At 49.7% G+C, this 26261-nt stretch overlaps 1 protein-coding gene across 2 annotated transcripts in view; it reads left to right on the top strand.

Moving 5' to 3' along the window:
• The window catches only part of PAXIP1 (PAX interacting protein 1), a 47275-nt gene extending 21752 nt beyond the window's left edge, over positions 1 to 25523 (top strand). Inside the window, exons 6-21 of one of the 2 annotated variants that reach the window (XM_081284190.1) lie at positions 1143 to 1778; positions 3891 to 4578; positions 5235 to 5329; positions 8500 to 8595; positions 9544 to 9681; positions 10835 to 10956; positions 11370 to 11554; positions 12356 to 12399; positions 14259 to 14329; positions 15666 to 15768; positions 17451 to 17619; positions 21370 to 21470; positions 23111 to 23245; positions 23327 to 23402; positions 23498 to 23558; positions 25069 to 25523. In XM_081284190.1, coding sequence (XP_081140316.1) covers positions 1143 to 1778; positions 3891 to 4578; positions 5235 to 5329; positions 8500 to 8595; positions 9544 to 9681; positions 10835 to 10956; positions 11370 to 11554; positions 12356 to 12399; positions 14259 to 14329; positions 15666 to 15768; positions 17451 to 17619; positions 21370 to 21470; positions 23111 to 23245; positions 23327 to 23402; positions 23498 to 23558; positions 25069 to 25084 — 2736 coding nt within the window. In that variant the 3' untranslated portion in view covers positions 25085 to 25523. Of the gene's footprint in view, positions 1 to 1142; positions 1779 to 3890; positions 4579 to 5234; positions 5330 to 8499; positions 8596 to 9543; positions 9682 to 10834; positions 10957 to 11369; positions 11555 to 12355; positions 12400 to 14258; positions 14330 to 15665; positions 15769 to 17450; positions 17620 to 17756; positions 18259 to 21369; positions 21471 to 23110; positions 23246 to 23326; positions 23403 to 23497; positions 23559 to 25068 lie in introns of those variants that run through there. The other variant, XM_081284191.1, reaches the window with a different exon arrangement.
• The last annotated feature ends 738 nt before the right edge of the window (positions 25524 to 26261 follow it).

Genomic DNA, 26261 nt, shown 5'->3' with positions numbered 1-26261 from the left:
CAAACAAGCCTGTAGCTCCCTGTCCAGCACCTGGGCCACATGCATCATGAGGTTCTTGCCCAAGGCTGGTGTAACTCTGCCCTGGTGATCTTGCTGGTTGCAGGGGAAGGAAGCCTCCATGAACCTCTACCTCCAGTATCCTGCATTCCTGCAACACTAGCACCACATGGTTGACGCCAAGGTCTGTCAGTAGCCAAACCTGGGACCCTGGCTGCGGCAGCCTCTGAGTGCCTGGGCTGTGAGCACTGTGAAACAGCTGAGATGGGTATGGTTTTGAAAATTCCCGAGATGCCCTCAAGCCAACCTCCCTCTAGTTGTGGATGAAGTCATCAGCATTTCTTTCTTTTTTTTTTTAAAGATAGAGTGAGAGAGAGAGAGAGAGAGAGAGAGAGAGAGAGAGAGAATTTTAATATTTATTTTTTAGTTTTTGGCGGACACAACATCTTTGTATGTGGTGCTGAGGATCGAACCCGGGCCGCACGCATGCCAGGCGAGCGCGCTACCGCTTGAGCCACATCCCCAGCCCATAATCAGCATTTCTTTAGTGCTTTGATCCCTTTAACAATACACTTCTTCAGGCCAAGTTTTACTTGCAGTTTTCTGGTCAAACTGCAGGTTTTTCAACTGTTTCTGCTTTGCTTTCTGTTCCTGATTATCACAATAAACTTGGCTAAAAGCTGCCAGTAATACGCATGCAAATGCTTGAATCCTATGCTGCCTAGAAATTTCTTCCATCTGATGAAGAAGTCCATTCCTAGCGCTACTTGTGTATTTAAAGTATCACTTTAAAAGTGAAGTTAATAATCAGGAAGGAGATTGAACAAATTGTGTTATGTATACATATGAATACAACATGATGAATCCCACTTTTGTGTATAATTATGATGCACTCATTTAAAAATAAAAGAAGAAAACCAGTTGGCACCTTCAGCATTCTGCCTAGAGAAACAGTAAGTTAACTTAAACAAAATCTAAGACTGCTGTGTGGGCAGGAGAACTTCCTGTGGCACGGACGCGTGGCACCTCCTGACCCGGCTCCCGCCCTTTGCCCAACAGGAGAGGTGCTGCGGGTGGAGTGTCTCTGGAAGGGTGCCCGGTCCGGCGGCACTCATGGCTGTGCGGTGTGTGTGCTTTGCTCACAGGAGAAGTACGAGTGCGCTGTGAAGCGAGCCGGCATCAAGGTCGTGACTCCCGACTGGGTCCTGGACTGCGTATCTGGAAAGACCCGGAAGGATGAGGCCTTCTACCACCCTCGCCTGATCGTCTATGAGGAGGAGGAGGAGGAGGAGGAAGAGGAGGAGGAGGAGGAGGAGAACGAGCAGCAGGACTCACAGAATGAGGGCAGCACGGACAAGTCCAGCCCGGCCAGCTCCCAGGAAGGCTCTCCTTCCGGGGACCAGCAGTTTTCACCCAAACCCAGCACCGAGGCATCCAAAGGGGAACTGATGTTTGATGACTCTTCAGATTCGTCACCTGAAAAGCAAGAGCGGAACTTAAACTGGACCCCGGCGGAGGTCCCTCCGCTGGCTGCTGCGAAGCGCAGGCTGCCTCAGGGAAAGGAACCTGGGCTCATTAACTTGTGTGCCAATGTCCCGCCCGTCCCAGGTAACATTCTGCCTCCTGATGTCCGGGGTAACTTAATGGCTTCTGGACAGAATCTCCAAAGTTCTGAAAGATCAGAAATGATAGCTACTTGGAGTCCAGCTGTGCGGACATTGAGAAATATTACTAATAATGCTGACATTCAGCAGGTTAACCGGCCATCAAATGTAGCACATGTAAGTCTCTCTTTAAAAGAAATTTAAATATTGGATATAAGAATTGGATTTCATGTTTCTCTCAGTTTAGTGTATTGTTTCTGCTGATTCAGACCAGGTAACTCACAAGCTGTGTTTATTTGTGTGAGAACAACTCTTACAGTCATGTATGCACAGATACAGTCATGTGCCCAGTAACACCATTTGGGCTGACAGTTGACCAGTGTGGTGGTCCCATGTGGTCTTGTCACCTGGTGGTGTCTAGTGGTCTTGATTTGTGTAAATGCACTCTATCATGTTCCCACAGCGAAGTGCCTCAGGATGCATTTCTCAGGATGTCCTCTAAGATTGGCAGTGGGTTTTGCGGGTCTGACTCATATTCAAGCATGTGCTGCATATTTTAGGGTCCTAAAGGCTATTGCAAGAGGGGAACGGTGTGTAATTAGGGGTAGAGCTGGCATGGATGAGCAGAATCAGGATGCAGTGGTGGAGCGCTCTCCCCTAGAGAAGGGGTCTGCTCTCTCACGGTTAAAATGGGCAGTGACGGCAAAGGCTGGAGTGCTGTTTACTGGTTGTCCCTGACGACCATCAAGAACTCCATGGCAAATGATAGTATAAATGGAACTCATTCACTGCAGAAGCCTTGATTTCAGTTTAGTTTGTGGCTGGAGCTTGTTGGTACAGAGTGGTTCTTACAGTTCTAAGTAGGTGTAAGGTAGGTGGTGGTGCCCATTGAGCACTGGAGATAAAATGGCCAGTGAGGACGAGCCCACTTAGGTGGAGAAAGCAGCAGGCCAGCATGTGGGAGCAAGGTCTTGGTGGCTTAGATGCTGTGAAGAAAGTAGTGTCACAGCACAGCGACCGGGAGAAGGAAGGCTGCTTTGGATCAGGTGGTCTGGGAGGGCCTTGTGGCTGAAGTGGCATAATTCAGGGCAGTCCCGGGAGGACTGGGGGCAGAGTGCCAGGTGAGAGGGGAACAACTTCCAAGACCTGAGGGTAGGCCAGAATTGGTTGGCTGCAAGACGATAAGGTGGCGAGCCTAGTGAGGTGGGAGCTAGAGGGGATTGGAAGGCCTGGTCCCGGGGAGAGAGAGGGCTGTCAGGCGCGGTGTGCAGGAGGGGTCTAGAGGGCGGGAGGGCAGCATTGCTGAACGTGGTCAGCCCTCAGCATAGATCCAGCTCTCAGCTTGCTTCTTTTGAAGTAGGATGACCTAGAAGGGAAATGGTCTGGAGCAAATGGTTTTCTCTAGCTTGAAATTTTTGTCCATCTAAAAAGCTCAGAGTCTTCTTTGAGGAAGGATTGTCGGCCAGCTGTGATGTGATGTCTTAGTCGGGGAACATGTACCACTTAAACAGACCTGCTGTTGGGACCTTGTCTGCCCCTCTTTTTCTCACACGCACTGCACAGCCGTGTGCAGTGGGGAAGGTGGAGAGGCCATGCTGAGCCTCACTGCTGCCTGAACCATTCCTGGTGTTAAGCTTGAGCCCCGCTGCTGCCATCTGAACACCTGCTGTCATCTGGAAGGTGGCTTCGTGGGTCTTCACGGGACTCTGGACCACAAGGCAGGGGAAATGGAACATGGCAGCTGTGGAAGGTTTGGGTGAGGCTGCGTCTGGCTACTAGATCCCTTCAGCACCCATCATTCCCCAGTGCATCCTGGTCCCTGAAGGCCACAGTCCTGTGGGAGGGAGATGGGCAATGCAGAGGTGCTGCTGGTTACGCAAGGACCCCTGGGCTCAGTTGCCAAGGATCCACGAGGACAGGACAGCATTGCCAGTTTGTCTGTCTCACTGCCCTGTCACTCTGTTCTCTGAAACACAGCAGCCACGTGAGTCTTTATTGTCAGCTTTAATTCATCAGCTTATTCCATTGTGTAGTTTAAAATTTTGATGTTTTCAAAATATTTTTGAGAATGGTTTTCTCAAAAATAGGAATTTATTCACTTTATTGATGTTGGTGATACAGAAATCAATACATAAGAAAAATGAGATATTGTTTTTGAAGTTTGCAGTGATTCGATGTTTCTATTTTATTGAATGTGAACCACATAGACTGTCCTGTTTTCTTTGATGAGAGACCATAGAACCTTTCAGGAACTCTGTATAATGACTTGAACCCACTTTTGTCTTCTAGATATTACAGTCCCTTTCAGCACCCACAAAAAACCTAGAGCAGCAGGTGAATCACAGCCAGCCAGGACATGCCAACGCCAACACCAGTGCTGTGCTGTTTAGCCAGGTGAAGGGCGCTCCAGAGACACACATGCTGCAGCCGCCGCCGCAGCAGCAGCACCCAGTTCTGCACCTCCAGCCCCAGCAGATCATGCAGCTGCAGCAGCAGCAGCAGATCTCCCAGCAGCCCTACCCCCAGCAGCCGCCACATCCCTTCTCACAGCAGCAGCAGCAGCAAGTGCATCAGCACCAGTTTCCTCAGCAACAACTACCATTTCCACAGCAACAGTTGCATCCTCAGCAGCAGCTGCATCGCCCTCAGCAGCAGCTGCAGCCGTTTCAGCAACAGCATGCCCTGCAGCAACAGTTACACCAGCTGCAGCAGCACCAACTGCAACAGCAGCAGTTAGCACAGCTGCAGCAGCAGCAGCACAACCTGCTACAGCAGCAGCAGCTACAGCGCCTGCAGCAGCAGCAGCAGCAGCAGCAGCAGCAGCAGCAGCAGATGCAGAATCAAACGGCACAACACTTGAGCCAGGCCTCCCAGGTGCTCCAGCACCAGGTTCCACCCCAGCAGCCTCCGCAGCCCCCGCCACCCCCACCCCAGCAGCAGCAGCAACAGCTTTTTGGACACGACCCAGCAGTGGAGAGTTAGTAATGGGGTTTTGCTTTCTTTGTACTGCAGGCCTCATACTTGCATAGATGCTTCTCGAGTGTTTGAGGGTGTGGGTGAAGATTCACCTCTGGTAGTTCCCAAGGTGGAGAATGCAGATCTCATGCCTGACAGAGTCATCATGGGATCATTAGGCTGTCTTCTGTTCTTTGGGTCAGCCATCACATACCGAAGAGATGTTGGGGTCCCATAGAGCAGCCAGACTGCCACAAGGACTAACTCAAGAATATTTAGTGGTCACACATAAAATATGTTAGTTTTTATTATTTTTGGTTCTAGGGATTGAACGCAGGGGTGCTCTACCACTGAGCTACATCCCCAGCCCTTTTGTTCTTTATTTTGAGACAGGGTATCACTAAGTTGCTGAGGTTGGCCTGCAACTTGGGTACTCCTGCCTCAGCTTCCTAAGTTGCTTGGATTACAGACATGTGCCATCATGCCTCGTTAATTTTAGTTTTAATGATCATTTTATATGGGTTATTAAATTAGAATATTTGTGGCAATGTTCAAATGTGTCCAGATTGCTGTGTATTTACCTCATGTTTAAGCCTTGTTAGTGTAATACGTTCACATGAACTTGGCAACATACATATTCATGAAGTCCTTTCTTTTTCTTATATAATTCTGTTCTAGTTCCAGAAGAAGGCTTCTTACTAGGATGTGTGTTTGCAATCGCGGATTATCCAGAGCAGATGTCTGATAAGCAGCTGTTGGCTACCTGGAAAAGGGTGAGCTGCATTTGGAGGAAGGCGACTCTGAATTCCACGCTGATCCTTCTGAATGTAGACTTTCTGTTCATTCAGTGCTTTCTCTGAGATGCAATTGTGTATGTTTGAGAAAGTTCTGGTGTTTTATTGTTAGCATTCTCTGTGACCTTGAGCATATCCCTTTCCTAGGCTATAGATTTCCAGCGGTTGGGTGAGGATGTTGTATTTGATCATTCTTACAATATTTAGGCTCTGAAATTGTAAGGGGAACTAGTTATTTGTCTGTAATCAGGATGTGGGATAAGATCAGGTGTTTGGTGACCTAAGATGAGGACACCAAAGCGTATGTCTTCAACATGTTTCTCCAAAGACACGTAATAGAGAATCCCAGCCTCTTCAGGTCAGAGGGACTCAAGCTTCTCGTGAAATTGTGGAAGGGCAGTCTGTTGTTATTTTGCACAGTGCCTTCAAAAGTGAGTGTGAGTGAGTTTCAAGCACACCTTGACTCTGCTTCTCTCTGACATTCTCTGTTTAGACCCTTGACATGGCCAGGCCTGCTTCAGGACCTGGGCAGGCTGACAGGGACACAGGTAAACAGCAGGCAGTCCAGGGTCTGGCAGACAGGGATGGCACAGGGTGTTCTGGGAGCCTAAGAGAGAACATTGACTTCTCAGGGTGCTGGGTGTTAAGAGCTCTGGAAGAGGTGATTTTGGGGCTCAGTCTTACAGGGTTAGCAGGAGGACTGTCCAGCTGGAGCAGCTTTAGCCAAGGCAGGAGTCTGCAGAAGCCATAGGCAGAGGTGGATGGAAGGTCCAGGCTGCAGCCCAGGGCCCTGGAGCCAGGACAGGGCAGGGGCAAAGGCTGCCTGTCTTCTAAGACCCTACTTACTTGCTGTGTCACAGTGAATTTGACTTCTCCTTCTTGGAATCTTAATAGAAAAGGGTGAGTGAAGTTGTCAGAAGTCCGTGTTACATGGTAAACTTTGAAACCAGCCAGGAGGGTGACTGCCTGGCCAGCTGAGGGGTGATGACAGGGTGGGAGGAACAGGAGGCATTGCTGAGAGTTAGAGCAGTTAGAAAAGTGCCAGAAGTTAAGAAAGTGACATTCAGAAACCTTCCTAAAATAGAACAAAACTCAAGTATGAAAGGTAGTGGTTTTTTCTTGTTGTTTTATTTCATTTTGTTTTATGTTAAAGGGTTATATAAGAAATCCTCCATCAGTAGTAGGAGTTTGGGAATAGAGAAAACGAAGGGAGAAAAGCATTCAGAAAACAGCTTACAATGTAATGACACGTGTCTCCAGCCGAAAGGAATGAGAGAACAGTGTCTGGGCAACTCTGAATGTTCCCAACACTGGAGGAAGGACTTCAAAGCTCAGTGGAGGGAGAATGTTAAAAGCTGAGGGTCTGCATAGGGTGTTGCACCTGATTTGCGGCACATGGAGCCGTTTCCGTGAGCATCTTTAAAACTCTAAGTGACAGTGATTTCCAGTCTAGAGTAACGTGCAGCACCAGTCAGCCAGGTGTGGTGAGGTGTATGGAGGCTCCTGCAGTCAGAGCACTCACCCTTTCTCAGGGAGCTACTGCTCCTGAATGGGGAAGGGAGGCCTAGGGTGAGAGGGAAGATGAGGGAGTAGGAGCTGGAGCGAGTCGGACTGTGGCTGATAGATGGAGCAGGATGTGCTTTTGGCATTTGTTTGCTGTGTAACAAATTACTCCAGAGCTTAGACACTTCAAACAAGAAGCTTTCATGATCTCGGTTGCATCTTGGGTCAGGAATCCTAAAGGGCTAGGGTAGCTGTGACTCAGGCTGTCTTGTGCGGCCGTTGGAGCCTCTCCAGGCTACTTGGATGGCTGCAGAATGGCCTGACTTCCTTCCCAAGAGTGTGGCTGAGACGGAAGGAGGGAGCCAGCTGGTTGTCTTAAGTCTAGCCTGAGCTCCAGGCTGCAGGAGTGGAACTCCGACTCTCAGAGCGTCAGATCCTTTGTGGCCACATTTAAATCCCTGCACACAGATTTCTATAATGTCAGGAGTAAAATCGTGAAAGGGTGCGAGTTGCAAAGAAAAGGGAAGAGAGCAGGAGGTCAGGGTAATTGCTGGCTTGAGGAAGCAAAGGTGCAGCCAGCATTGAACCACATGGCTGAGCTAAGTGACGGTGGGACTGAATCGAGGCCAGCAGGGTCCTGTCCATGGGAGGGGCGGCCTTCAGAGGAGGAGCAGGCCCACAGATGGCACCCAGGTGCTAAGAAGCTGCACCAAGCCTGAGCTGGGCTTGGACGGCAGAGGATGAGTAGGTGGCAGCTGCTGGCAGAGGCAGGAGCTTGTACAGAGGCAGGGCCTCGTACCTCCTGAGGCCGTTGGGAGTGTCACAGAGGAAACAAGTGCCTGCTCACCACAGAGAGGAGGGAGAGGGACAGCTTTTCTTATGGGCCTTTTTTAGTGTTTCAACTAATGTGCAGACGCTCCTTCTGGGCAGCGTTTGGAGCTTTGACACATGCCTGATGCCATGTATCGTTGCTGTCAAGGAGCAGAATGGTCCCTTCACCCCTAAACCTGAGTCTAAAAATCAGTGTTTGGTATTTACTGATGTCATTCTGATTTCCTGTCTTTTCCTTTCCTTTTAGAGTAATGGTTCTTGAGGGGCACATCTGCCCTCGGGGACAGTTGGCAGTGTTCACAGGCATGCTTAGCTCTCGGCCAGGGGAGCCACTGCTGGAGGGTAGGGGTTGAGGTCAGGGAGGCTGCCACACACCCTCTGCTGCTCAGGGTGGCCCCAGCACTGGTCCAAATTGCAAAATGTCAGTAGTGCCAAGACGGAAAAACCGTGCTTTAAGAGGAAAGCATTAAAAAAGAAATAATAATAAACTGTAAATGGATTCAAGAGAAACAGGTGGAGGGGTGGGATGGGGGGTGCTGGGGATGGAGCTGGGGCAAGTTGAGCTCCGTGGCTCAATGATAATGTCAGGATGTCCTCCCTGGGAATTGGGATGGGATGAGCGCTGGGGCTCACTTCGTTTTCTAGTGCTGGGTGCAGCAGGCACAAATGTCACCTCTCCTTCTGTGCCATGTGGGGGAGTGAAAATGTCACCTCTCTCTGTGCCATGTGGGTGTGTGGTGGTCCTCTTAACAGCCTTCCTGTTGGGACTTAGAATTCTCCTGATAGTTGATGACAACTTTGGCTCTTTGGTGCAGATAATCCAGGCACACGGTGGCACTGTGGACCCCACGTTCACCAGCCGCTGCACACACCTCCTCTGTGAGAGCCAGGTCAGCAGCATGTATGCGCAGGTAAGGAAGCCCCTCACCTGTGCCCGGTGCCAGCTGCCCTTCCTGTGTGCAGCTCTCAGCTTCTAGTGCTGGGTACTTTTGGGGAAGAACTTTTTTCCTACCTGTAGAAGTAGAAAAGTTGCTTCTTATTAGTGTTCACGGAGTTTTTGGTGGCCTAGATGCTTTTGTGGACACTCTTTGAGCAGTGAAGAAAGGAAATTGCAGGTAGCATTAGGAGGGGTAAGCCCTCCTTCCAGTCACTATCAAGCCACCTGCGGAAAGGATTTGGAACCATGAGCGCTTTGCAGGCAGGGGTCCCGGAGGCAGGCACCTCCAGACCACTGGGCAGCAGCTTCCTTCTCTAGTCCTGAAATTCCATCTTTGTCTCTTCATAAGAGTTCTTATTTGTAGATGTCAACGTGACAGAGAGCCTTTAGAAAGCCCTCCTGGGCCAAGGGTGGTCTTAGCGCAAGCACTGCCAGCGCATGCAGGGCCTGGGTTCCCACCAGCACCACAGAGGAAGGAAAAAGCTCCCTAGAGGTAGCTCTTCCTGGATCTGCTTTGCTGTTAAAAATGTAGAAACACTGGTGAGCTTTTTTCCTGAGGTTAATTCTAGATGGACGGTTACATTTTTATACCTTGATTTACCTGGGACCCTTTTTGTTCTTATGGAGGCGTTCTAATTTGACCATCCTCAATGTCGTTCGTGATTCAAGTTACTCCTAAAGGTTGTCCTGAAATTTGCTGCTCTTACCACTCGTTGCAGGTTCTTGTCCCTGGAGACATCTTCAGGTTGCTTCATTAGGAGTAATCAGCCACACTGTTGTAGTTTGCTGGTTTACAGATTGTGTGCTAAATGTCATGAAATCTGCTAATGGGACATTGTACTCATCCAGTCTTACCATTTTGAGTTCAGTCCCATTGTAGAAAAAATTCCCAAACAACCACCTGTGGTCTTGTGTTCGATAGGCGATCAGAGAAAGAAAGCGGTGTATCACTGCGCACTGGCTGAACACGGTGCTGAAGAGGAGGAAGATGGTGCCACCTCATCGGGCCCTTCACTTCCCAGTGGCCTTCCCCCCAGGGGGAAAGCCCTGCTCACAGCATGTAAGGGGCCCCTGTGTGGTTTCTGGCCACTCTTCTCGGGGAAATGGGCGCCTGTCCAGCGTGGAAGGTCTGTTCCTTCTTCAGTGTTCTCTGGCCCTTCTGAGAAGTGCCTGGTGTGGGGATTCTTTGTTTCCTCTCTTTCCCATTTCAGTCAGTTTCCTGCACGTAGTAGATATTTAACGGATTCTCCAGTCTCTGACGCGGTGTGAAATCCTAACACACATTAGGCATTTGGCCCTAGCAGCAGCCACTGCTGGAGAACACTATCAGTTGTGGGTTTGCCCGTCTAAAGCTCTTGGCACTGGGGTTGTCGAGGGAAGTAGAGGACTGACTCCTTCACATCCCTGACGGAACCCTGTTGGTCGTGGCTCCCGCACTCTTACCACACTGCATTCAGCCCTGTCCCTTCGTCTTCACACTCTTCCTGGACCTGGTATCTCGTGTGCCTTCCCTCCATAAGGGGTCATGTGCAGCGCTCTTGTGGCCCTGGCACAAAGAGACAGAGACAGGGCTGCATGTTAGTGCAGCCTGGCCTGGCAGAGACCTGTCCCAGCTCAGCCCCGGTCAGCCCTGTCACACATTGTCCCCTCTGTCTTCCTTTCTATGGTGAAGTACATTGTTTTTCTTTTTTAGTACTAGGGATTGAACCCAAGGGCACTCAACCACTGAGCCTCATCCCCAGCCCTATTTTGTATTTTATTTAGAGACAGGGTCTCACTGAGTTGCTTAGCACCTCGCTGTTGCTGAGGCTGGCTTTGAACTCGCCATCCTCCAGCCTCAACCTCCGGAGGTGCTAGGATTATGTGAGGCATATTTTAATTGGTTATCCTTTGCTAGGTAGTCATTTGCTAGGTAATTGTGACAGTTGCAACAGTGTCCCAGTTTGCACAACAGCATTATGGCAGAGTGTGCATGCTTGGAGTGTGCCCGCCTCCTTAGTTTGGGCGCATGTGCACAGTCATGGTGGGCCACAGTGCTCCACTCCAGGAGGTCTCACTGCAGCAAGGTCACTGGTGATGAAGGTCTGCCCGTTACTGCTTAAGACTGGCATTACCTTGTATGCCCCGTAATGCAAAAGAAGGAGAGCAACCAAGAAGTTGAAGAAGTCGTCCTCGTGTTTTGGGTCTAACCTTACTTGTTCTTTCTTCCGTAGATTATCTCCGTGACTGGATTTGTTGACAGTGACAGGGACGACCTGAAGCTAATGGCGTATTTGGCAGGTGCCAAATACACAGGGTACCTGTGCCGGAGCAACACAGTGCTCATCTGTAAAGAGTAAGCCAAGTTGGAAACCACGTTTAGTCGGAGGTCACACCCCGCAGAGCGGCTGTTGGGACCGCTGTTTCTAATGTGCTGTGCTTGGGTAGACTGAGGTCTGTGAAAAGCACGGCAGTGATGTTCATGGGAGCATGGCAGGATCACCTGCGAGTCACTTGAGCTGTGACTTGGAAGGGATTAGTGGAAGGGGGACTGGCGGGTTTCGGTAAAGGAATGAGGTGTGCAGGCGGCACTCGTAGGCGGCTGTGGCCCAGTCAGGCCCCGCGTGCCTGTGCCTGCACCAGGGACGCAGAGTGTGCCCGCCACTGCTGCTTGGAGTCATGTTTCTGTTTTTTGTGAAAATAAATACCAATTTACAGTAGATAGTGCTAACATTTAATAAATATGCTTTCTCCTCAAAAACAAAAAAGACCAACTGGTTTAAAGTATGAAAAAGCCAAAGAGTGGAGGATCCCGTGCGTGAACGCCCAGTGGCTGGGGGACATCCTGCTGGGGAACTTCGAGGCCCTGCGGCAGATCCAGTACAGCCGCTACACAGCCTTCAACCTGCAGGACCCCTTCGCGCCCACTCAGCACTTGGTTCTGAATCTGCTGGGTGAGTGGAGCCCCCGGCTGGCTTCTCAGTGCTGGGAGCCGCCTGCCACCTGGGCTCACACGCTGGCTGGGCGGCGGGGGCCTCCGCCAGGTCTTGTTCTTCCCGTTCCCTTTCCACACTCCTCTGCCTGCTGCCCAGGCTTTTGTTGGTCTGAGAGACACGACCCGGGAGGCTCCCCTCCACTCCCCCGCAGACAGGGTGACCCTGAGCTCTTCCTCTGCCCTGCAGAGTCGAACAGGGTTCACAAAGGTCATTCAAGGGGTGCTTTGACCTTCTCTTAAGGAAGCCCATCCTGATGTTACCAGGGTGGCTTTAATCATGGGAAAGCTCTTCTTGTCCCTGAGCCCTGTTTTGTGTCCCTGTAACGCACCTGCTGGCTTGACCTCAACTCCGAAGCCACTCTGCAGGGACTCTTGCCCACAGTGTGAGCGTGCTGGTCCCACTGGTGAGCCTCTCCCTCTCGGGTGTGTCCTTCCTGTCACATCTCATCGTCACTCATGTGTTAGTGGCCAGACTGTGACACCCAGACCTGGACTCCCTCTTTTACAAGTGTCTAGCCACGCGGCAGGAGAGAGGTGACAAGTGCCTTCAGTTGGTCTCCGTGTTTGCTGCCAGTTGTGTGTGTGCCACTTCACAGAGGTGCCACGCAGGACTGGAAGCCTCGGTGCTCACAGCTGGTCCTCACCTGTCTCCTACGTGTGGTGCAGTTCTTCCTGCCTCCCTGGGTCGGCATGAGCAGCCCAGGAGAGGTCTGCACAGCAGAGTGTCATGGTGGGATGTACCTTCTCTCTCTCTCTCTAGACGCTTGGCGAGTCCCCCTGAAGGTGTCGGCAGAGCTGTTGATGGTACGTCAGATGAAACATCCCCTGGTACTGCTGTGCCTTGCAGTGCGGTGGGGTGTGTTTCAAGGTCGTGTTTGGGAGTGAAAACGTCCCCATCATCTGCCAGCGTGATCACAGGTGAAGGCTGTGTCCTCCTTGTCATGGGAGGTCCCGTGCCCCGGGCCTGTGTCTCTGATGGCTGGTGACTCCTGTCCGTCCTTGTGTGTGGCGGGGAGCATTGTTGCCTTGAGGAGCCAAGGACTGTGTCTGGACCTGGAGAACAGAATAAAGTGGGAGGCCAGTCCTGCTTTCCATGGGGAGAGGCCCGAGGTGGAGGCCGCTAGTAGAGTAGGTGTGGGGCCCACCGCAGGCCAGAGTGCAAGAGGCCAAAGGCTGCTGTGCCGGGGAGGCCCCTGGGAGGCCAGGCTGGCTCCATTGGGAAGCTGGAGTGCGGGCGTGGCTCGCTCCAGGCACGTGGCTGTGGATGTGGAGGGTCCCGTTCACCCCACAAGGTGGACAGGTGGAACCTTGCTTTCTGACTGGCTGATTCTCCACGTTGAGTGTCTGTCCAGTTACAGACGGGGCCATTTCGGTCATTTCACTTGGAACCTCTGTTGCCGCAGTTGCCTGAGGTATGTCGGCACTGTGAGGACAGCAGTGTCCTCCCTGTTAGTCAGTGCTTTGTGGTCTAAGACCTAGGACCACGTACACCTGGTCACATACGGCAACCTGTATCTTTAAAATGCAGAGTCCCAGAGCCCCCTGGGTGCACACCTGTGGTCCTGGCTGCTTGGGAGGCCGAGGCAGGATGGCTTGAGCCCAGCAGCTTTAGGCAGCCTGGGCAACATGGCGAGGATGCCTCTCTGCGGCTTAGGAGGAGCTGGTCCTGCAGGTCCGAGAGGCCGGGTGGGTCTCAGGTGCTGTGCAGATCTGCACATCTGGACACAGCAGCAGTGGTGGTCGGGGACTGGGAGTTGTGGCGACTGACGTGGTCTGGAGGTGGCTGTGAAAGCAGTGCGGTTCACGTGGTGGGACACAGAGTGAACCTCTGAGTTCAAAATGTGGAGGAGGGCCAGGTGCGGTGGTGCATGTCACGCCTGTCATCCCAGCAGCTCAGGAGGCTGAGGCAGGAGGATGGTGAGTTCAAAGCCAGCCTCAGCAAGAACGAGGTGCTAAGCAGCTCAGTGAGACTCTGTCTGTAAACGAACTACAAAATGGGGTTGGGGATGTGGCTCAGTGGTCGAGTGTCCCTGAGTTCAATCCCCAGTACCCCCCGAAAAAAAATGTAGAGGAGGAGTGGACAAGGATAGAGCAGGATTGAGGGCTGGCTTTGTCAAGACCCCACAGGGAGCTGCGTGTTCTTCTTCCTTCCTGCCTGGCTCTCTTCTGCCCCAGTCCAGATGCTTGAGCTGGTTCTAGAGGATCTCGGCTCCTTCCTGAGATGAAGTCAGGAAGTTCAGTACCTTGTCTTGCCTTAGGTAGCACTGCTAATCTGATGGTCATGTGTCTTTCGTGATACTATGGATGATGTTCCTGTTTTAGTAGTCTCTTTAGGGAGATGTGACTGCAGGGATTATAGTTTTCACATTCCAAGTTGGGACACAGGATAAAATACTTGAAATAAAAACAGTTCTGAGGAGTTTGGGTTGAGGACTGGCTATATGACACGAGGTGAGGACAGAAGCGGGCAGAGGCTGTGACGTGGGGGTCTCTGGAGCCCGGCCTCCCCCCGCCCCGGCCTGCCTGGGCCAGTTCCCCAGGTGAGCTCTGTCCTGAGGGTGGCGAGCGGGTTCTGGCTGCCCGTGGTGACTGGGTCCCTCGACGCGCCCTGAGGCTTCTGTGTCGCGTGGAGACTGAGCTGATGTGCGGTGTTTGCATTACAGGGTGGAAGGCTACCTCCCAAGCTGAAGCAGAACGAAGCCGCCAGCGTCCAGCCTTCTTCCAAAAGGGCCAGGTATGATCTGGCTGTCCTTCACAGGTCCCCTCCCAGAGTCGGGTGGTTGGTGCTGGCGTCGGGGTATTTCCCACGAGCTGGACCTGAGAGTCCACTTCTCTCCTTCATGATGTGTCACAGCGCGCCTCATTTTATTGCTGCAGATAGTGAATAAAGACAAATTTTTGCTTTTTTACTAAAAAAGCAACAAAAAAAGTTTCTATTTAAGTAAAAGCTTACCACAGCCCCAGCATTAAAACAGAAGCTGCTGTGGGGGCAACAGCTGGAGCCCTGGGCCAGCCCAGGCCAGGGTGCTGTGGGTGCACCGCCCCAGAGCACTCGCTGGGCCTCTTGGCCGCCCGGAGCTGCGGTTCCTGGGTCCAGGTGTGTGGCCCGCAGCAGGCCAGAGTGGAGGGAGGCCGGGGCGGGGCGGGGCGGGCAGTGGAGGCCGGGGCGGGCAAGAGGACCCGAGGCAGCTGGGCAGCTGGGGTGAAGGCGTGCCTCAGGCGGCTGGCTGTGGTGGGGTGGCCTGTGTGGCAGATTCACGTGCAGACCTTAGACTCGTCTGGTGCAGACACGCTGGCCAGTCTGGTCAGGGAGCAGAGCACAGCAGGTGCCAAGCCACCTCTTTCTCGGTTCTAGAGCAACCTTGGTTCCGAGCCTGTGGATGAAAAGCAGCCGAGTTGTCCCCATTGTCCTCTCCTGCCCTCCCAGGTCCAGCTCACAAGCTGAATGAGATCCTAACTACGAGATTGGTTTGGGAGCCACAGATAAACTTGCTTGACCATCTCATTCAAATATAAACCGAGATACGATGTACTGATGTGCCAGGCAGGTGTGAGCGCCTGGAGGCCTGGTTAGGCTGCATGCTGTGGTGGGGCAGCTTGTTGGGTCCTTAGGGCGGACGACAGGCTGGAGTTAGGACAGCAGGCCACCGGGCGCTCTTCCTTGGCCAGCTACGATTTGTTGCCTATGACAGTGGGGGTCCACCCCAGTCACACACAGTTAGTTTTAAAACTCGCAGGAAGTGGAGAGCAGTGTTAAAATAGTGAAGCTAGCAAAGTCAGCAAAGTGGGAAAACCAGCTTTAATATTGCCTCCATTCAAAGTGCATTTAAAAGGTGAGCTGGGGGGGACTCGATGAGGACGGGCACATCGATGTAACCAGAAGTTAGCCGGTGCCTCTCCTGGCAGTTCTGACATGGTCTCTTTTGGGGTGACTTGATGTCAGTAGGAAAGGGAGGACAGTACCACACACACTCTCGTAGCTGCTGGACTGATGACTCCCTTGCTACTAGGAACACTCTGATTATCAGGAAACACTGAGCTCCTCACTGTTTGGTGCCTGTGTCTTGTAGGATTGAAGATGTACCGCTTCCTACTAAAAAGCTGACTCCAGAGCTGACCCCGTTTGTGCTCTTCACGGGATTCGAGCCTACCCAGGTTCAGCAGTACATTAAGGTGACCTGCATGCTGCTCTGCCCCGCGGGCCCATCAGCACTGTGTGTGTGTGTGTGTGTGTGTGTGTGTGTCTCAGGCTAGCTGCTCGTGAAGCCAGTGTGGAACCCGGCCGTCTGGTCGTGGTGCTCTTCTCTTATGAAGTGCTGTAGGAGTCTGTCTGGTTAACATCTAGTCATCAAGTCACTTCCTGCCGAGTTCTGAAGGTCACGTCATACGTCAACGTCACATTTCAGTGCTTGGTTTTTTATTCAGACGTGGGACCCAGGAGCCATTTTTATCACTGTGTGACATTTACAATTACTTGAATATCATTTTTTTTATTTTTAAAAAATTTGTTCTTTTTAGTTATATATGACAGTAGAATCTATTTTAACATCCGTACATGGAGTGCAGCTTCCCGTTCTTGTGGATGTATGTGGTGTGGAGTTTCACTGTTCCTGTATTCATATATGAACATGGGAAAGTTAGGTCCACGTCATTCCACTGTCTTTCCTCTTCCCCTCCCCCTCCCTTCATTCCCTTTTATCCAGTCCAATGAATTTCTGTCCCACACCGTTGTGTGCTAGCGTCTGCATGTCAGAGAGAACATTCGGCTGTTGGTTTGGGGGATTGGCTTATTTCACTTAGCATGAGAGTCTCCAGTTCCATCCATTTGGCAGGAAATGCCATGATTCCCTTCTTTTTCATGGCTAATATTCCATTGTGTATATGTGCCACTTGAATGTCATTTCCATAAAGTCTCTGGCTTCCAGGGGCCCGTTGAACTCTACGGGTTCTCTGATTGAAACACAGTTTATCAGGATTAGTTTTCTGGGAAAAAGGAGGTTAACTTAGGATGTGGGGGAGGTTGTATATGTTAAATGGTAAGTGGGAACAGAATCAAAAATATAGTTTTTGAAACAGCAGTATGAGAGATGATGAGATCCTGTTTGGTTTTGGTGGGGAGGATGGTGTCATGAGTGGACCTCTGGGGATATATACTGGGGACTGAAGTTGATCAAATCCTGTGCCTGTGTGTGTGTGCCACAGTGAGACCCGCTATTCTGTGTGGGTGTTATATACTGATAAAACACTTTCAAAAAATAACTGGCTTACATAAGGCTGGATTCATACGTCATACTCCTAATTTCTTTTAAGGAAAAGAAATTATAAGTGCTTTTATTATAAATCTAATTTGTTCTTTCTGCTTTTAAGATGTGAGTGTGACTAGAGGTCTCCTTACACTCTGCTTCTTGGTCCAGTCTCATGCCATCACTTTTATTTTCTAAATATTTATATTTTAATTAAGTAGGTGGACACAATACCTTTATTTTGTTTTTATGTGGTGCTAAGGATCGCACCCAGGGCCCACGCATGCCAGGCGAGCGCTCTACCCCTGAGTCCCAGCCCCAGCCCTGTGCCATCACTTTTAAAATGGAAATAGTGAGGCAGCAGTGACCCCTCTTTTCCTTTGGAAGGTCTGGGCATGTCCACTTTTTACTTGGAAGTGAGCTGCCATTCCTGGGCCCTTCTGCTAGTTCTTTGAGGGCAGTTGCTGCTGCTGGGCAACTGATTCTGCAGAGATGGCTGCAGAAGTACCCTTTGTGCCTGCTGCACACGTAGTGGCTCTGGGCCAGGTGGTCGACCTGCTCCCAGCCCTTCTGCTCACTGGCACTTACCCTTCCCTCCGTTGCTGGCTCCAGAAGCTCTACATCCTTGGCGGGGAGGTTGCTGAGTCTGCGCAGAAGTGCACCCACCTCATCGCCAGCAAGGTGACGCGTACTGTGAAGTTCCTGACGGCCATCTCTGTGGTAAAGCACATCGTGACGCCGGAGTGGCTGGAAGAGTGCTTCAAGTGTCAGAAGTTCCTTGGTGAGTGGCGGCTTGCTGTGCTGTGCCAGGGGCTTCGGTCTCTTTACCAGATTGATCTGCGTTTTCATCCAGATATACAACTAGAGTGTTGTTTGCTAATTATTCATTTAAGCTTATGAATTTATTTCATGTGCCAGTGATTCATCTGATTGGTATCTCTACATTTTACGGTGAAATGTGAAGGTCTTGGTCATCTGAATGATGTCAGGGACACATAACTCCACATCCCCCTCTGTTCTCTGCTTCGTGTATTCTATTGGAAATGTGGCCGCAAGTGACAGTCTCTCTGTCTATGAAGTGCAAGTTCTCCTCTTTTTGGAGGGAGAACAGGTGCACGCAGATGTCCAGGTACAGTTTTGAGCATTGGTTCCTATTGGAGGGACAAGTTGTGACCTGCTTTCAGTTGAGCTGCTGTGGATCAGAGTGCTTGCGTTTGGGGCTGGATGTGGGGAGGACCCTTGTGGGTCATGGAGGGCCCCTGCATGTGTTTAGGTCCTTGCCACGTGCACAGCAGGCCCATGTCCTGTGCTCTTCTCCTTGGAGACAGTAGAGCCCAGATGAGCATGAGCCTTTACATCTTGAGTTCCGTTGGTCATCGTGTCTGCCTATACCCTACCCCAGCAGGATCTGCAAGATTCTCCATGTGCGTCCTGGATCCCAGGGGCCCCTGGTCTGGTAGGTAGGGGCACAGGCACCAAGGGCAAGACAAGCTTTCCCCGCATTGGTTTTGGGGTTACAGACGCATTTGAGAGCAGGCAGATTGCAAGTATGGAATCCATGAATAACACATACTACTACATGTTAAGTAGTATCTTGAAATTTTGGAAATTTTTTTGTTAAGTGAAAAGATACTAATGAAACAGAGGACAAGACAGAAGAAATAGTTGTAGATACAATTACTACAGATGTGTTGTGGTGTCCCCAGTTTTCTGTAACATGAAGAGCCATGCTGTGTGGAATGTGACATGCTGTTCTCAGTTGAAATGCTGTGATTCCTCCAGTTCTGCTGTGTAGGGGGCGGTGGGCTCCGGGGGGCTGTCCTGCTCCATCACCACACATAGCATGACAGCCCTGCAGTGTGGGTCTCTGGGACTCTCGGAGCTGCTTGGTGGCCCCAGCCTGCCAGGTTGCAGATGATTGTGTAGTGAATTTCCAGTTCCCATACATTCAGGGTTGCCATCTGTGAGAACAGACTCTCTTATCTGTTTAAAAAATTCACATTTCATATTTGGTGGAAAATTCTGGATGACTTTTATTTCATTATTGCATTGTGAATAGATGTTTGCTGTATTGATCTTTGAGACTTATCAAGTAGTTCAGTTATAGGCATTTAATATTGAGAAAATTTATATTGTACCCTCCAAATTCTAGAGTTTCTAAGAGAATTTTTCCAACTTAGTAATGATTCTGTTTAAAAGGAACCTTTTTTTTTTTTTTTTTTTTTTTTTTTTTTTTTTTTTTTTTTAGGGTAAGTTGAGGTTCCCAGCAAAATTGCAGAAAGGGCAGAGATTCTCTGCATGTACACATGTTCACACTCATGACCAGCATTCCACGCCAGGGTGGCACAGTAGTTACAGTGGACCTGTGTGGACCTTTGGGCTGTGGTCGCCTATGGTTCATAATGTTCCCTCTTGTTCTCCTGGCATTGCACATTTGTTGGGCTTCGACAGATGTGTAATGACGGACAGCCACAGTTACAGGGTCCTGCGGAACAATCATCCTGAGCTCTGCCTGTTCGTGTTCCCCTCACCAGCCCTTGGCCACCACTGATGGTTTTATTATTGTGTCTGTGGTTCTGCCTTCTCCAGAAAGTCCTGTATTTGCAATTATATAGCTTCTTTCCCTCAGCAGTGTGCATGTGAGATTCCTCCATGTTTGCCTGTGGCTTGATCTGCTTTTCAGCACTGAGCACAGTCCTCTTGCTATCCCTTCACCTACGAAAGAGGATGTGGCTGCTTCTTAATGTTGGCATTTTTCGCTAAAGCTGCTGTAAACATTTGCACAGGCTTTTTTGTGGACATGCTTTCCGCTCGTTTGGGTAAACACCAGGAGCATTGTTCCTGGATCCCGTGGTCAGAGTGTGTTTAGTTTTGTAAGAAATTGCCAAACTGTCTTCCACTGTACCATTTTGTACTCCTGCTAGTAATGGCTGAGAGTCAGTTGCTCCACGTGCTTTTTAGCGTGTGGTGCTGTGTTCTGGATGCTGGTGGTTGTGCCAGGTGTGTGTAGGCATGACTTGGTTGACTTTTGATGCTGACTGTCTTTTCACCTACCCGTTTGCCATTCATCTTTCTTGGTGAGGTCACAACCTTTGCCCATTTTCTCATCAGGATGTGTGTTTTCTTCCTGTTGAGTTTTAGTAATAGTTCTGTCAGTAAGTCTCTTACGAACATTTTCTGCCAGTCTGTGGCTTTCCTTCTCCTTCTCTTGAAAACGTATTTTATAGAATAGATGTTATTAATTGTAGGTGAAGTCCAGTTTATGGATTCTTTTCTTCCACTGATCATGCCTTTGATGTAGTATCGAAAAGTCATCATTGAACCCAAGGTCACGTAGATTTTCTCATATTATTTTCTACCTTGAGTTAATTTTTATAGAGTATAAGGTCTGTGTCCAAACTCGTTTTTTGCGCTGGATGTTGAGTTTATGTAGTGACGGGACTGCCAGAGGGTCGGCAGACTGTCCATGAGTAAAGAAAGCTTTTCACATTTGTAAAGCATTGATTTCTTTTTTTCTATACTGGAGACTGTGCCCACGGATGCTTTCCCACTGAGCTGCATCCCCAGCCCTCTTTATTTTTTATTTTTTTGTGAGGTAGGCTGTAGCTGGGTGGCTGAGGCTGACCTCACACTGGCCACCCTCTTTTCCTGCCTCAGCCTTTGGAGTCACTGGGATCACGGTGGCGCCACTGTCATTACCGGCAGTGTTTGAGAAAAGGAAGAAGGATTTGGCCCACAAATCCTGGAACACATGTCACCTGGCCCAGCTCTCCACCCCTCGTTGCCCTTGGGAATGTCTGGCCGAGTCCAGCTGTCCGTCGTGCTGTGTGGGTAGGCAGTGCAGGAGGAGGCTTCTCTGAACACAGACACGGCATAAGAAGATGGACGTTTTGTGTACTTTAACTTTGGCACCTTGGGAAGGTGTTAAAACTGAAGGCCAGTAAACACTGAAAGCCAGGCTATTAAAAATCCTCAGAAGTCTTTAAAAGTTGATGGAGGCCCATTGTGTGTGTGTGTGTGTATGTGTGTGAGAAGATTGAGCACTGTACACTTTTACACCCTTAAAGGGAATGTGTGTTGGCAAGCCAGTGAAGTGTGACCAACCCACCTAATTGATACTCACTGATGGACGCTCATGTCCTTCAAGGCTCTGCTGGGTTGGCCGTGTTCACACCTGGATGTGGAGGCCACTGAGGCTGGCCCTCGAGGCCTGGCATTCTTCACCACGGCCTGGACTGGGAGAGCTGGCCAGCTCCCAGAACGGTGTAGGACTGCAGTGAGCGCCAGGCAGGCAGGGGCAGCGCCCAGGAGGGCCCCTGGTTGGGCGGTTTTCTTTAAGGAGTTGACAGTCTCTTGTTCAGAGAAAGAACATGTGCCTTTTTCTGTCTGGCTGTCTTCAGGGAGGTAAATGAAGCACGAGGGGGAGCTGTGAGTATCCAGGCTGCAGAGGCAGAGGAGCCACCAGTGACCTGCGCTGCCCCAGCGCTGCAGGCCCCTGCGTGTTCTGAGTGTGTGTACTTCTGTTTTCCAGATGAGCAGAACTACATCCTTCGAGATGCTGAGGCTGAAGTCCTTTTCTCTTTCAGTTTGGAAGAGTCACTAAAACGAGCACACGTTTCCCCGCTCTTTAAGGTACACTGGGAGGAAAACCCACATCAGCCAGGGTACACATAGTGGTGTCCAGCTGCACGTGCTGGTGACTGGGTGATCACTTGGCCATCTAGTGGCCTTTCCTCCCAGGACACTGCCACATGTGGTCACCTTGTGGGGAAATGCAGAGCACCCCTGGAGAATTGCTCTTTACAATAGCTTCTTAAAAATTGGTACAAAATGGTGCTGGGGCTGTAGCTCAGTGGTAGAGTGCTTGCCTAGCACGTGTGAAGCCCTGGGTTCGATCCTCAGTACCACATAAAGACAAATAAATAAAATAAAGGTATGTGTCCATCTATAACAACAAAAAATTTAAAAAAATTGGTACAAAAATCAAACTGATAGATTTATTAGAGATAAGATGTTCAGAGGAGATGGTCATAAATAATCCAGTTGTTAACGGACATTGAAGTTCATTTTTCTGCCTTTAGCAAATCTTTCAAGGACATTGCTTATATTCTTCTTAATAAATATGTATTCAGCTGGAGAAGGTACTTGAAAAGATATTAATTGAAAGTTGCATAAATAATTCAGAACTAAAGATTTTAAAATATTTGTTAGATAAGAGATTTGAAACAGTTGGGAATTCTTTTTTTTTTTTTTAATCAAAGAGCTAAACAAATCAATAAAGATAATCTGCTCTTTGAACTTCTTAAGGAGCCAGCTTAGGAATTAGAAGTGATTTGGAATACGGAGTTAGGATGCATTCCTGCACTCTACCTAAAGTAATCGAACTTGTCTACATATTTATTTGGCTATTTTTTTAAGAGCAGTTGAAAACAAAGTAGTATTTCCTGACATACATAGGAGTAAGCTTGCCACAAAGTTAAGTCTTTAGGCATCAGTGTTATTCTGACTGTGGTTGAGTCCAGATAGTAGAAAATAAAGACAAGGAAGATTGCAGGCCAGAAGTGGTGCTGTCAGTCTGTTGCTCGGCAGGAAGTGTGGTGAAAGGGAATATGGATTTACAACTGTATAGAAATTGTGAGCTAGGTGTGGTGGTGCCTCCTGTCTTCCCAGCTACGTGGGAGGCTGAGGCAGGAGGATGAAGTTCAAGCCCATCCCAACAACTTAATGAGGTCTTGTCTCAAAAAGTAAAGAGGGCTGGGGATGCAGGTCAGAGGTAGTGTACCCTGGGTTCAGTCATTCCCATTGTGAAAAATGCTTACAACAGTCTTGCCTATTCACAGAGTACTCCATTCTTTTCTTTTTATTTCATTTCTTTTCTTTCTTTCTTTTTTTTTTTTTTTGTAATTGTAGATGGGCAGAATACCTTTATTTATTTTTATGTGGTGCTGAGGATTGAACCCAGTGCCTCACACATGCTAGGCAAGTGCTCTGCCACTGAGCCCCAGCCCCAGCCCTGACTCTATTTCTTTTAGGAACTTAGGGATCTGGTCACTTTTGATTATCACAGGTCATATTTCATATGGAAAAGTGCTTAGTTATTCTCAAACTGACATTCCGGGGTTTTTCTAGGCCTAATTAGTGGGGGAATTCAATTTCAAAATTTCAGGAAATTCCACATTTTGTTAAAATCTCAGGGTAGAGTATGAAAATGTATATATTCTAAAAATCAGAGCATTCAAAAAATAGTATGTACGTTTTAATTTTACTTTAAGGCAAAATATTTCTATATCACCCCTGGAATCTGCCCAAGCCTTTCAACTATGAAAGCGATCGTGGAGTGTGCTGGAGGGAAAGTCCTGGCCAAGCAGCCGTCCTTCCGGAAGCTCATGGAACACAAGCAGAACAAGGTGAGCGAGGAGGACTGTGCTGTCCCCGGGCCTTCCCGGGCGAGGCTCTTGTCACTGAGGCGCTCTTCTTCTTTTCCTCAGAGCCTGTCGGAGATCATCTTGATATCCTGTGAAAACGACCTGCACCTGTGTGGAGAGTATTTTGCCCGCGGAATAGGTAGGCACGGTCTGGTCTGTCCTTCGGCGTGTCCTGGGCCTGCGAGCGCGGCCTGGCATGGGTTGGCCCTAACGGTGTGGCTCTGCTTCCCCCAGAGGTGCACAACGCGGAGTTTGTCCTCACTGGGGTGCTCACGCAGACACTGGACTATGAATCATATCCTTTTTGAAAGAGAAGTGAGGGTCTCTGCGCTGGCACCTGGCCCTGGGTGCTTTCGGGGTGCATGACGTCACAGACCTAGGGTTGGTTTCAGGAAAACTGCTCACTAGAAAGGACGCGCTGTCTGGTTGATGTAGTTGGATAAAAGAGAAATACTGCAAAAATAAACCAGTGTTAAGTATTATCTTCTTTTTAGCCACTTGTTTCTGAGGTCGTAGTTTTCAAAGTGAGGTGCAGATGGTGTGCACTCTGCCCCTGGAGCTTTGAGATGGGGCAGAGAACAGCAGCGCAGAAGCCTCGCAGCGAGTGACTTCCTAGCACCCTGCGATGGCAGCAAGAGTAGGCTTTTAGAATGATTGTAACATTTTTATATTTCAGGCAATCAGATAAACAATAAGCCTTGTTTTTTTTAAGTCCTTATTAAAAATATGAAATATTGTTCTAATGTGTGAACAGCCTTAAGTGAAGCAAAGTGTACTTTACAATCCTTACCAAAAATGTGTTTCCACCCCAGTTTATGCCTGTGCCTGGGTCATGTTTCTTGAACCTTCCCCGTGGGCAGGGTGGTAGGCTCGGGGTCTGCTCTCTGAGTGCAGTGGTGCCCACAACCTCCAGCGGAGGCCAGCATTGACGGGCCATTCGTGACACGGGGATCTGTGTTTCAGGTGGGGAGTGCATAGCCATAGAGGTCAGGAGGGGGTCCATCTGAGTCCTTGGTGTGCTCCTCCTTTGTCCATTGTTCAGTTGATCGCACATTTCCTCTGGCCCTGAAAGATGACAGGAACGCAGTGTTACAGAGCTTTAACACCAGAGCGTTGTGCAGAAGACCCTCTGGGTGCCGTGGTGGAGGCACTTTAAGAGGGATTGTTGCAGAAACCAAGGTCAGCTCAGCGGTCAGAGCCTGCGTGGTGGGGATGCTGCTTGGCTCAGAGCCCCTCCTCTTTGGCACAGAGCAGGGTGTTAGAAGCAAGGCAGGAGTTCTGAGGGAGGTGACAGAAGACCTGCTCAGTCTCTGTAGGTATGCCCTGAGCACTGAGCTTTATGAATGTCCTCTTGTGTCTTCTTAAAAACTTACATGAGTGATTTGTGGATATTATTTTAGGACCTTTTTTGATACCATAGCCTGAAAGTTGCCTGAAAAATCTTGCCAGAGTGTGTGTGTAGGACTGCAGGAGCTCTTGGGGACACGGGGGGGGGGGGGGTCAGTTTTTGTGCTGGGGCTTGGGGATGTGGACCCCCAAGGATGCGCACTGGTTGTGTTAGTTAGGAGGAGACTCCGGCTGCTGAGCTCAGGTGTGGCTTGGGTTGGCATCAGGCAGGCCGGACAGGCTCCAGGGCTGGCTCCAGCTGAGTGGCCCCCTGCATGTGCATCAGGGTCTGAAGTCCCTTGTGGTAGGGACAGGTAAGGAGAGTGCTGCAGCACTCTCTAAGACACCTAAAGCTGTAGAGGTCTGTTTATGCTTCTCTTTTGCCTTGCCTTTGAAGCCCTTTTCCTCAACAAGCCCACGTATAAATTCAACTGATGGCCTTGTGTGCTGCAGCCCGGATCCAAGCCCAGGGCTGGCCACCAATCATGGCGACACCAGGGCTTCCTTCAGATGTGCTTGTTTTCCAGCTGCTCCCTTAGGGACAAGACGCAGACGCAGGAGAACACGTGTATTGCTTATACTGCATCTTATTAAGATGTGTGATTTTATTCTGAGGAAACATAAATTATGTTTTGTACTATATGACTTTATGAGCCCACATTAGGTTTTATGATTCATTTACCAGGTTTTTAAATGTTTTCACAAAACCATATGGAACTTCAGCTACAAATAAAGTGATGTAAATGAAGACCTTGCTATCTAAATTATGGATGTTAAAGATTTGAAATGTTTTGTACTGCGATTATTTTTATTTCTTATACTCTTTTCTTTTATATTGATATCTTGCCAACATTTTAAATAAATGTACTTTTGAACTTCACTTAGAATTGAGTGACCCCTTGTTATCCACATTTTTTGCATAACTTATGCAAGTTGCATCCCACTGGGTGGCATTTGAAGTCATTCCACGGCAAAGTGTTGGTAAGAAGTTTTCTCCTGCAGCAGTCATTCTGTTAGGCTGTGCGTCCCCGCCAGGCCGTGGGCCACCCAGCAGTCCTCAGACACAGCACCGAGCTCAGAGCCAGATACTCCAGGGCACACCACCCTATTTCTGCTCCGACTGGACTGCAGCGCCTGCCCGCCTGCCCGGCTGGGCTGTGAATGCAGGGCAGGACGAGTAGTGGTTGCTGGCGTGGCTGCTGGCATTATTCAGATCGAGATGACCGTCCCATGCAGATGTACAGAGCTGCTCTCCTGAAACCCTGAGTTTGCTTCCGTGACAATACCGAGGATTTGTGATGGGCTTGAGTGTTGTTCTTCAATCACACAGTGGCTCCAGTTTAGCTCCTGAGCACAGGTCAGAGGGAGCACACGTTTTAAAAAGCATTAGCACAGAGTGAGCTGCACCCTTTGGCCCTCCTCAGGCTCCCACAGACTGTGATGCTTGTGCTCCTCAGGTGTCTCTCCACTCTCTCCACTCTCCATGGGACCTGTGTGGCGTCATTTCTGTAGATGGAAAGGAGAAGCTCTGGGGACGTGATCACATGCCTCACATTCTAAAGTAAGGAGTGACACTGACAGTGCCAGCCTCCCGTCTGTCCCTTGACCTGCG

The sequence above is a fragment of the Spermophilus citellus genome (genome assembly GCF_964194105.1).
Source record: "Spermophilus citellus genome assembly, chromosome: 3".
Taxonomy (NCBI): Eukaryota; Metazoa; Chordata; class Mammalia; order Rodentia; family Sciuridae; genus Spermophilus; species Spermophilus citellus.
The sequence above is the reverse complement of the archived record's forward strand: the minus strand, read 5'-3'. Positions and strand labels throughout refer to the sequence as shown.